This window comes from Notolepis coatsorum, assembly GCF_963971535.1.
Source record: "Notolepis coatsorum genome assembly, chromosome: 9".
Lineage (NCBI taxonomy): Eukaryota > Metazoa > Chordata > Actinopteri > Aulopiformes > Paralepididae > Notolepis > Notolepis coatsorum.
The window spans coordinates 96,227,104-96,239,196 of NC_140173.1; the positions used below are offsets into that span (position 1 = coordinate 96,227,104).

The 12,093-nt window shown below is 41.4% G+C and overlaps 1 protein-coding gene across 5 annotated transcripts; it reads right to left on the minus strand.

Moving 5' to 3' along the window:
* Window positions 1-993: 993 nt before the first annotated feature.
* Window positions 994-11,884, minus strand: LOC311234489 (uncharacterized protein). Of its 5 annotated transcripts, none has more exons than XM_084321700.1 (6): window positions 11,613-11,884; window positions 10,279-10,378; window positions 9,688-9,880; window positions 9,418-9,507; window positions 7,166-7,349; window positions 994-2,431 (listed from the first exon to the last, which is right to left on the minus strand). In XM_084321700.1, the coding sequence occupies exons 2-6, from the start codon at window positions 10,356-10,358 to the stop codon at window positions 1,626-1,628; spliced, it is 1,353 nt and encodes a 450-aa protein (XP_084177826.1). In that variant the 5' UTR covers window positions 10,359-10,378; window positions 11,613-11,884; the 3' UTR covers window positions 994-1,625. The 5 variants fall into 5 exon arrangements, with proteins under 5 accessions (XP_084177826.1, XP_084177827.1, XP_084177828.1 ...); XM_084321701.1 differs by having other exon boundaries at window positions 11,584-11,652; XM_084321702.1 differs by lacking the exon at window positions 10,279-10,378.
* Window positions 11,885-12,093: the final 209 nt, after the last annotated feature.

The following is a 12,093-nucleotide window of genomic DNA, read 5'->3' on the forward strand; positions in this document are numbered from 1 at the left end:
ATAATATAAGCCTATATACTGTTAATTCATTAGATACGTAGGCTACAAGATTTATGGAATATTAATGCAGTCTATTTCCACGCGATTAGCATTAGTTCTTATTTATTTATCCACTGTCATTTCAGTGTTGGTGTATAGGCTATATAGTGTATTTCAATATCAGTTTAATTGATTAATGATATATTCGAAGGAATGCAGGTTTATAGCTATATCAAACAAAGGTCTGTCCCATTGTATACCAATCAATGGGATATATTGCATGTTGACCTGCATTCTTTCAAATGTATAATTAATTAAAAGATATGTAACAAATAAGAAATACAAATTCCATAGAAGGCATTCAATAATTATCATTTCACAATAATTGCATAATTGTGTTTGAATATCTGAGTAATTAAAGTAATTATTTGTCCAAAATGGTGTGATCAGATGAATCCATATTATTTATTTTTCCGACATCCGCGTAATTTCTTATCGTACAAATATTGTCATATTTATTTGAATTATGATTAAGTAATTAATTCCAAGGAGGCCTGCCATTAAGAACACAGTCTGTCAAGTTAATAAAATGTTCAATCAGTCAATCAATCATAAGTGTGCTCCTCAGCACTCTTAAATTCTGCTCTCAGCCACGGCCAAACCCAATCTCAGGAAAATTTGGGGAATCGCGCTACTAGTCTTAAATTGGCCTGAGAGGAAATTTTTGGTCATAAATCCGTTCGGGAATGAGACCCCCTGTCCCGATTATAGCATGATATAAGTAAAACAGTGGTACCATGATGATGCGTACTATTGAAAATCCCATATATTTCCAGGCCTAAATGTCTGGATTTGATGGTTTTTGTACAGTATGATATAGACTGATCTTTTCCCATAATTTCCCAGACCTTTTCATCTTAATTATTTCCTAATGTTCACAAATAAGCTCAAATCCAATTGTTCATAAGTCTTTTATTACAACAACGGACTGCTATTGTGAGCATACAATCACCATGAGCCAAAACACAGGACAGAATCAAAAGGGTGAGGGTCAAAGAAGCAGGTGTGTCCTGAATCAATCAACCCAGCAAGTAAAACCAAATGGAACTACAGCTGGAGAAAAATGTATTGATTAAAAAAAAAATTATAATAATAATGTATATGTACTATACACAAACAGAGCAACAATATGGTTTCTCCCCGGTGTGGGTCCACTTATGAACACAGAGATATGCTGAGATATAACAGAGGGCATACATACCCTCATCTCGCACCTTGTTGCCCATATGCGCATGTCCAGTTAATTACATTGTATACACTGCCTTTTTATTCAATTTTTATTTTTACTTCTCCACTGTACTATAATTCTGACCTGTAGCTGTATGTCTTCTACTACCTGTACCTCCCCTCCCCCATGCTGCTATGATGCCTGAATTGATCCCCCCAAGGGGGATCTTATGCACTCTGGGTGACACTCTGTTGCAGAAAAGACACTGATAAGGTATCTCATGTGTGTTGATCCTTGAGTGCATGGTCAGATGTTCTCTACAGTCAAACACCTTGCCAGACACCTATCTCTCACTCTCTCACGTCCATCTTCATATTCATGTTTGGAGAGGAGGCTTTGATGAAACAACAGCCCCAAGCTACACAATGATATCTGGTGGTCTCCTTGCTGCATGGACCGCCATATGCACCTTCAGGTTTGAAGACGTGTGGAACTTTTTGCCACAAACAATACAGCAAAAGGTATTTTCCCCTTTACGCTGCCCTGCTGTTCCACACAGTTTGAGATGATAGCTATAGGCAACCATTTTGCCACATGTTTTGCAAAAGTACGGTTTCTCACCCGTATGCATTCTCATATGAACATTAAGAGTTGAACTCTGTGAGAATCTTTTCCCACAGAAACCACAGATGTGAGGTTTTTCTCCCGTGTGAACTCGTAAGTGCACGGCCAAGTGGTCTCTGCGGGCAACTTCCTTCTCACATACAGGGCATTTAAAGGCCTTCTCTCCTCTGTGATGGTCCTCCACATGTCTTACCAAAACAGAGTCTTTGTTGAAATGTTTACCACAAAAACGACAATTCTTCTCTTCTTCGTCAACGTCCATAATGGTAATATCTACCTGAGCTTCATTGGATGATGGTGTCGAACCCAAGTCTTCGCTCCCATTCCAGTCATCTTGACCATCATCATTCACACTCACGGTTACAGCACTGTAGGATGGGAATAGCTGCCAGTCGGTGGGTGGTTCTGACTGAGCGAGCCAGATTGACACACTATTTGAAGTACCAGCCGCCAAGTCTGGAATGATATAGAGATCTTCGTCCACCTCTTCTTTTTTTATCTGTGGCGGCACCTGGACCTCCTGATCCAGGATGATGTAGGTCTGTTCCAGATTAGAGCTCTGCTGCAGAGAAGGAAACACCTCAGAGATCTGTTGGGGTTCTGGAGGAGAGAGAGGACATTAGCTGACTTGAGTTGTAAACTGTTGTTTACCGATCGAATAATTAACAAAGAATAAAGGTAACATATCCTACAATAGCCTGTCACCATGTTAAGTCCAAACTCTTTCCCCCCGAACATTTGAAGGCGTTTTTAGTCCATAATGAATAGTTAGTTCACCAACTCTGCGTTTTCATAACCAAATGCTTCTAATCAACTTGGCGCACGCGCATTACAACAACACCATGGCCAACACCTGGCGAAACACTCGCTCTCAACCCAGGTTGTTGGGCATGATGTTGTCGTACTGTGATTAACATCAAGTTCCTGCTCTATGCCGACGATTTAGTTCTGTTGTCCCATAAAGAACAAGGCTTACAACAGAGACTGTCCAAATGGGTATTGACAGTCAATCTGGAAAAGATGATGGTATTCCAGAGGAGAGCCAGATATCAGTGAAGAGATAGAATTTCACTCTGGGCAACATAGCCTCAGGCCTCATATAATTACTTAGGAGTTGAAATCAGTGCATCAGAGAACTTCAACCTTGCCAATAACACACTTTGCAATAAAGCTTGTAGAACTTTCTATGCAATTAAAAGCAAATTCAGATTCAGCCTGGTTCCTATAGACCTGGGGAGTTACGTGATTGCTTTAAGACCCGCCTGGTTCCTATAGACCTGGGGAGTCATGTGATAGTGTTTTTTTTTTTTTTTTATTATTATCTTTCTTCCCTCCTTTTTCCCCGATTTTTCTCCCCTCCCACCCTTCCTGGTTGTTGCGTACTTTCCCCTACTGTTGGTCCGGGAGACCGGAGACTGTCACATGCTTTCCTCCGACGCATGTGCAGCCTGGGGCAGGCCAACCTGGCCGCGTGTAACTGTTCCGCAACAGTAAGTGACTTCCGGGGTAGGCCTGATTGGCCCCGACAAGGCACGTGACGCGCAACTTTCTCTGCCGCGCGGCACGCTCCGCGGAGCCGAGCGGCAGAGCTTACGGAATTACGTAACCGTCCAAATACGCCATGACTCTCATTCGGCGCTATAGCTCACCTGGCAGAGCAGCGGTCCTGCGATCCTGCGGTCCGTTGTTGGTGAGTTCGAATCCCATCAAATCTTTTTTTTTTAACGTGATTTTTTTTTTAACGTGTATTCTTTCGCCGGTTAAGGTTAGGCATGGTTAAGGTTAAGGTTAGGCATTGTTTCGGAGTTGGTTAAGGTTAGAACGGTTAAGTTTAGGCGCTGTTAAGGAGCTGGTTAAGGTTAGAGTTTGTCTTAGAGAATGGCAATATTCTTTCTATGGTTAAGGTTAGGCATGGTTAAGGTTAAGGTTAAGGTTAGGCATTGTTTCGGAGTTGGTTAAGGTTAGAACGGTTAAGTTTAGGCGCTGTTAAGGAGCTGGTTAAGGTTAGAGTTTGTGTTAGAGAATGGCAATAGACAGCCTATTTCCGCGCGACAGCTCTCAGCAGCCTCGTTGCGCGTCCTGAGTTTGCCGCGTCACGTGCCTGTCGGGGCCAATCAGGCCTACCCCGGAAGTCACTTACTGTTGCGGAACAGGTACACGCAACCTGGCCGCGCAGGTTCTCACCGGGGAGAGTGTAGCGTGTGGGAGGCCACACTATCTCTCCTTAGTTCCAACCCTTGCTGAGCAGGCGCCCCGACCGAACTGTAGGGGTCGCTGTCCACAACGCCCAGGACCCACCCTTCAGCTTTCCCACCCCCTGATACAGCCAATTGTATCAGTGTGAGAGGCCAGCCAAGCTGATAGCAACGCCGGGAGCTGGATTCGAACAGGCGAATCCAGTGTCTCCCGGTGTTGGTGATGAACGTAATCTCCGTGCGCCACCTGCCCCCCCCCGGCATGTGATAGTGATAAGACCTGCCTGGTTCCTATAGACCTGGGGAGTCACATGATAAGACCCGCCCTGGTTCCTGGAACAAAGCATTGAAAGGCGACACAGACATTCCCTGTGTAGCTTTATTTCAGGCAGCAACGAGTTCAGCTTCTGGTGGAGTTAGATGATCTCCCTCTCGGAACGAACTACATCGTCTTGATATTCCATGATGGTTGTTTCCATAGACATATATAAAGGCTAGATGACTCACTGCTGCTGGCCAATGGAGATAGACGTTGCCACATGGCAGCCAAATGGGGGACCCTGATGTAAACAAGACGAAAGTCTTTCTCTGGTCTGCATCCCCTTAACAATTGTATGTATTGAGCTGTACTGTACTGTACCCATTCTGCAATCTGTTAATAAAGTTTTCAATAAATCAATTCAATCAATCAATCTTGCCACAGGCAGCACGCCCACTTATAACATGAATGTCTATGGTGCATGTACTATTGAAATAACCATAGCTTGCTCAATTTTCAACCGATTTTAAAATGGTTTGGTTTGTTATAAACATCAGAGATGTAGTTATCATACTCAACTGCATACTTATAATGGACTTTAATATGAAAATAACATTAAGCAGATAGGTTAAGCAATAAGGTATTTATATTACATATGTACCGATATATATATATCAATAATACAATTTATTTGATTATAGTTAATATTTATATTATTTTATAATAAATATAACATTTTAATATATTTATATTTTATATATAAAAATCTGTCTCATGTTGCCAATATGTAAGCTAAGAGTTGTTCATTTAGGAATGCCTTAGCTTGAATAACAGGGACACAACTAATGACGATAGCGGATATTCACACCTTTATCAGAAGAACCAAACAAACATAAAATGATCTCACATAACCATTAACCCTTTCTGCGCCAACAATGAGTTAACTCGTTATAGCCCGCCAATCAAATTCTGCCAATGAGTAAACTCGTTATTGGATCGTTATTTCTTTTATTCGCTATTTCCATTCATAATTCATCCTGCTATGCTGTAGGACTGTGTGGCACTCTGTCTGAGACTGCAACGGTCCGATACCGCCGCCTGGTGGTATGCAGTCGATGTTGCACTTACTTTCTGAAGGAAGTTCGACTCTGTGCTAAGGCTGTCCCCGAAGCCTGTTTTTGGGATTCGAACTTCGTCAGGGTTTTTCCGAACTAACGTTTTTTTTTATTATTATTTAAAAAATAGAAATTTTATATATTTTTTTATTTATTAATATCCTCAAACTAAATTTGAATGAAGTGATTTTTTTTATTAAATCAACTTTCCAGCCCCAGCCCAGGGAGAAGCCCCAGCCCAACTAAATCTATTAAATCAACTTTCTTTAATGAATATAACTCATCAGTTTCTTTTAATACTATAATATTAGTGTAGCCTAATCTTTATCTGCAACTGTGAATTCAAATGTTGATTTAGAATTCGAATGCCAACGTAACGAACGAAGGTTCGAACGTTTGAGCTCAGCCCTAATCTGTGCGTCAGTGAATGTCTTCCGGGTGGAGTTATCTTGTAACGTGGATCAAGATACACACTCGATTGCATTGAATCGCCTTCGGGACGCCAGAATCATTATGCTTTTGGGGCTTATGGCGTGGGCCAAATGGACATACGATTCTAGCAGATGGCAATCAAATAATTGGAATATTCTTGTTGCAGTCTCATCGGCCACAGGTAAGAGCAATCTAATATTAATTTCAGCTTGATTGTCCAGCAGTGGACTAAGCGTCTGTCTACCACCACAGAGCCAATGGGATCGAATCCGGCTGTGGTGCCTCCGGCTTGGCCGACCGTCCATACCAACACAATTGGCAGTGTTAGCGGGTGGGAAGCCGGCGTGGGTGGGTCCTGGTCGTTGTAAACATCGACTCCTACAGTTCGGTCGGGGCGCCTGCACAGCAAGGGAAGGATCTGGGAGAGGTAGTGTGACCTTCCACACGTTACACTCTCCCAGTGAGAGTCCGCGCTGCCAGGTGAAAAGAAGCGGTGGGCTGGCTACACATGTGTGGGAGGAAGCATGTGATAGTCTCCGCCCTCCCAGACCGACGGTAGGGGGTAGAGTGCGCAACGACCAGGAAGGGGGATTGGGAATTGGCATAACGACTAACATTGGGATGGGAGAAAAGCGGAAAAAGGGGGAAAAAGATTTAAAAAAAAATAAAAAATAAATAAAGTTATAGCCCTGCAAACAAGGTGAGCGACTCCCACCGTTTACAGTGATGGCGTCAGCTGCTAAGGATGAGGCTATTGCGTGGCAGTCATTGTGTTAACAAACGGTTGTGAAAAACATTCAAAATCGTCATCCTGTACACACCATCTAATAAAAATTATTTACATTTAATTTTACATTAGAACATGGAATATGTTCCAGGGGCCACAAGAAAGCTTAGCTGGGGCTGGATTTGGCCCGCGAGCCGGCAGTTGAATATCACTGACTTAAACCCTCTGTTATTAGAGAATCAGACTCGGGTTGCAACTGTACTTTGAAGCAAAAAACAACATGTGCACACACAGTTGGAGCTAATGCCCTTTTTTCGTGAGCTTCTGTCTCATGTTGCCACCCTGTAAGCTCAGAGTAGTGATTTTTGCAATGTGGTGCAGCCTTAGCTTGAAAAACAGGGACACAACTCATGTTAACAGCGTATGGTGGTGACTGTCGATGCCATACAGTGTGTCGCCGATGTGCTCCCAGAGCAAAAACACATCCTCTGAACCTATCCTCTTCCGCACAATGTAGAGGACCTCTAGCAGTTTGATGGGCTGTGATAGTTTGGAATCTGCTGATGACTGACGAATGACCCACTCTGCAGCCCTGACGACCCTCACCTTTTTTCTTGGCCCTCCTTTCTCTCGCCAAGGCGTTGGTCTTCTCCTGCTGCAGTTTCCTCACTCTCGCTGAGGCTTCTTCGAGTTTGGCCTTTATAGCTTTGGGGCAAGCAGGCAATGCGTATAGGTGGTCAGTGGCCTGCCACTTGCAGCTCTTTCGCCTCTCTCCAGTGGCTCCCTGTTGCTTTGGCAAAATATACGAATATATAAATAATAGTAATATGGAAATTAATAACAGTTACTTTTTTAATTCAATGTTCACTTATCAATGCTGTGAGCCCAAATCTATTTTTACGTTCTCCAATTCTCCAACAGAAAACACAACTCTGCATAAAGAAATGTATCTTAATAGGCGTGTCGCCTTATAGTGGGGTGCCTGGACACTCAGTCATTTCAAATTGATGCGAAAGTTTCGCTTTCACTTCTAATTTGAAGATAAGGGTCTATAGAACAATTTTGGCTTGAGTGTCAAGAAACCAGTTTGAATTTAATTACATTTATCACCAGGCCTTTGATCCTCTGTCTATTTTTGTGGATATACACCGATACCGGAAAACATATTGCTTCCATGGGCAATATGCTTGAAATACCAGTTGCTACTCCTGATCCTGAATCCATACATACCTCATATGTTCAGATCAGATAATCCAATCAAAAGTGAAAAGCAGACACCCCCTAGAGGTGCTTGGCGCTTGACACTCGAACCAAAATTGTTCTATAGACCCTTACCTTCAAATTAGTAGTGAAAACAAAACTTTCGCATCAATTTGAAATGAAAACAACTAATTACCCATACACGGCCCACACTATTATAAAAAGGCAAAAATATGTTTTGTGGCTCTGGACAAAAATGGCTCTTTTGATTGTAAAGGTTACCGACCCCTGGGTGTAGTTTCAATGTTCGCACATGTTTATTCATCCAAGTGCATGAATGACATAGAGCAAGTGAGATAGCCAGTGGTTCTCAAACCTTTTACACAGAGTACCACCTCAAATAATATTGGGCTCTTCTAGTAACATTAGGGGTGTAAGGATGCGACCTCATAGCATCACGATGGATTCAACCGGATAAAATGTGCCGGAAGGTATGGATTCTTACCTATCTCGATGTGATTTATCTAGAGATATCTACAGCAAGCATTGCAATCTGGTTAGAAGTGGTGGAGAGAATAAAGGCTAGCATATGAATTGTAATTCCTGGTTAGAAACGAATGAAAATGGATGGATTATCCAAGTGGGGGTCCTGGGGGGAAGAGTGAGCAAGAGCATATGTATGTATTGGATTGGATTGCAAGTATTAGGTATATATCTCGTAAACTACATTTATATTGATTCAAATGGAATGTATAGTCCTGTGATTTACTTTGAATATTTACTGTTAATGCTCGTGTATCTAATTTTATGTCATGTTTAAAAAAAAAATATATATATATATATATATATAAAAAAAAAAGGATGCAACCTCACAGCGATTAAATTCGATTACGATTCTTCAGGCAACGATTCAATGCATCATGAAATCTATTAATTTGACCACGATTCGATCGATTAATTTAATTCAGTTAATTCCCCCAAAAAATTTGAATACACAAATGTGGCTGGGGGAACTGATTCACTCAGCATGAATGGACTATAGGTAAAAAAAATTATAAAAAAAAACATCAAAACTTTTTCCCCCGATTATAAAATCGATTCTAACATTTTCAAATCAATGCAGTTGAATCGTCACATTAGGATCGATGCATTTCAATGCATCGTTACACCCCTAAGTAACACCATCATAGAACTTCCTGGGTACCACCAAGATAAAGGATTTAATATGACAACTTGACAAGCCATATGATGCTCTCATCTGTTAGTGACATTCCCAGGGATCATCGCCATGCTGGCTTGTGGTGGACATTTGTCAAAATTAAACTTTTGCCACGGACATACAAAATAAGTGGATAATAATATCACCAGAAACACATAAAGAGCTAGCCCTGAATGACCATAACAGGTCTGTAACTCTTGTTATGTACAAATGGAACCAAATGGATCCGTATTTGTACTCTCCGAGTTAAGGGGGTCCTTGCAAATAAAACATTTGAGACTTTAGTAATAGGGTATTATGATCAAAATAAGAACATTATAATGGTGTGTAAAACAGAAAATCTAAAATTTGCCACAGACAAGACCAAGTCTTTGCCATGGACACGTGTCGTGTACAAACATGTTGATGACCCCTGGACATTCCACATGCAAATACTCACAACATCAGGCTGAGGTTCATCCTGAGACAAGTCCATTGGCAGGTTGTCTTCCGCTCTCCTAGAAGTGGTTGTGATTCTTGTTGCTCCTGGCTGAAATAAACATAAGTAAATAAGTTTTGAGTGTCTAAAATGTGCTGTAATAAACAACACTTTATTTATTCCTAAACTTGCTGAAAGAAAAACTAAAAGTGTGACATTTAATCACATATTTATATATTGATATATCAATCTTATACAGTTAGAATTCTTGTTGGCCAATTATACACATACCCTTTGAAGATGAGCTGGAAAGTTGAAAATTGTTGGGACAACACCATCTTTAAGCCGGACAGTCTGCCCCGTCCTGTCAAAGTCCTCACTCCTGAAGTGCTCACTGCAGAGCAGTGTTCTGCCAGAGACAACAAAACCGTCCCTTCTTAGGGCAAGTTCCCACTGCCTCTTCCTCTCTCCGGTTTTGGGAAACCTTTAAAAGTGAGAAAGGTAGCCAGATATATAAATGATTGTCAACATTTTCCACCCTTGTAAGGACAAAAATACATACATAAATTATCATATTTTGGGATAATTTTATGTTTTGGGGTAATTGTTGTATGTATGTATGTACTTTAAGAATAAGACAACCACACTAAGAGTTATAAAACAAAATGGTCCAAAAGAAACATTCAATGAATCATTGTGTAAACAAATTGTAGCAACATATTCTAAAAAGCCTTGGGTCAACAACAATCTTGCAATACTATCATCTATCTCACATAGCCCCACTGTTCCTGTGTAGTATGTGTATGACCTGTATTGCACGTATACATCCACTAAGTAACTAACGATTATCCTAATTATAGTCATAATATTGTCATATCTTACAGGTGAAAGGTGATCCCACGGGTTCTCGTTTTGAGACTACGGCTAGTAGAGCATCCATAGGCTGCACAAAAGTCAGGCATCTTCACTGGTAGGCGTACTTCTGTAAACACAAAACCAGCCATTTCCTGCATCATAACGTAAGATGTTTTTAACAAACCAAACCACAAAATCATGTGCAACTTAAGTTATGTTGAAAAGAGCGAGCAATTCTGCCTCTCCCACTGATGTAAAATTGCTGGGTAAACTTTGTAATACTAGGTCTCACTCACAGCCTCTTGTTGTCATTTAGACAAAATATTAGGTTGTCATAAAATCGTTATTGGTCTCAGGAAAACCTAGCCTATATAATAATAATTGAAAATCTCGATTGTAGTCTCAGCATTGATAACCAGAACCCACCTCCCCCCTGCCCACTTTGACAACCTAGGATGGCTTAGAGTAGACGACAGAGTACAGCAACTTGCAATGGGCCTGGTCTACAAGATACACTATACGACTAAGGTACCCATGTACATGTCAAAATACTTCCCAAAGGTCAGTGAATACCACAACCACTACACCAGAGGAAGCTCAACAAATCATGTTAAACCCAGATTCGGCTCAAACAAGGGACTAAACACGTTTCGCAATTATGCCACATCAATGTGGAACGCCCTACCCAAAGCTGTAAAGGAATGTGAATCCCTACCCACATTCAAAACTGCTCTTAAAGAGCACCTACGGGAGGCTGCAATTCGAAACTGGCCACCGTAAATGCCCAAAAACCCCACCACCTCCTAATAGACAGTCTCCTCCCCACCGCATGTATATATTCCCTCCCCGCCGTATGTATATTTCTCTCCCACCCACCCACCCCCTCCTAATGTACAGTCCCCTCCCCATCATATGTATACTCTGTCAGGATCTAGGGGTAACAGTACTGTATATTTGAATACCGTTTATGTCACAAATGTATCAGTACTAAATACCTGTATATGTCCCAATGCCATAAATGTCATGTATGTTGTGTATGTCATAAATGTCTATATGAATTGAAAATGGGGGACCCTGATGGAAACAAGACAAACGTCTTTCTCAGGTCTGCATCCCCTTAACAATTGTGTGTATTGAGCCGTACTGTATTGTACCCATTCTGCAATCTGTTAAATAAAGTGTTCATTCATTCAACTTGTGCAAGTAGCCGTGACACACAATTATGCTTCACGATTAAGTAGTTTTTCGAAACGTTTGTAATAAACCAAAAGTTTCTAAATGAGTCAAGATTTCAGCGAATTAAGAGTATTTTTGTTTGTGCAGATCACTCACTTTTTTACAACAGCTACCATAGAACGTACCAGCATAGTTGACTGTGACAAGATGGCCGCCGGTGAACTACGTTGGAGACACCATAGATATCTATATAGAACATCTATGGGAGACACCGCCTTGCGCCACCAGACCCAAGATTTCATTGGCAGCCGCTGCCAGTCGCTCCTTGACGAGAACTAAAAGCAACTGCGTTCCAGACATGTTGGAGCAGCGACTGGTCCGTAAAGCAGGAAAAATAGACGATCATTGATATCAATTCAAAGACACGAAGCCACGGTTAGGTCAAAACAAGAGACTGTTCAACAAAATAGGAACGAGTTGCCAGACCAGCCTCTGTGTCGTTTCGGGTATAAATGAAATAAAACAGTAGCCTATCTATTACTTCCGGATAGACCACTCCACTTCCGCGTTACATGGAGCTCGTGCGGATCATAGATATATATAGATATCTATGGTGCGGATAACATTAATGAATGTTGATCAGAGATTTGACGTAAGTGGTTTAGA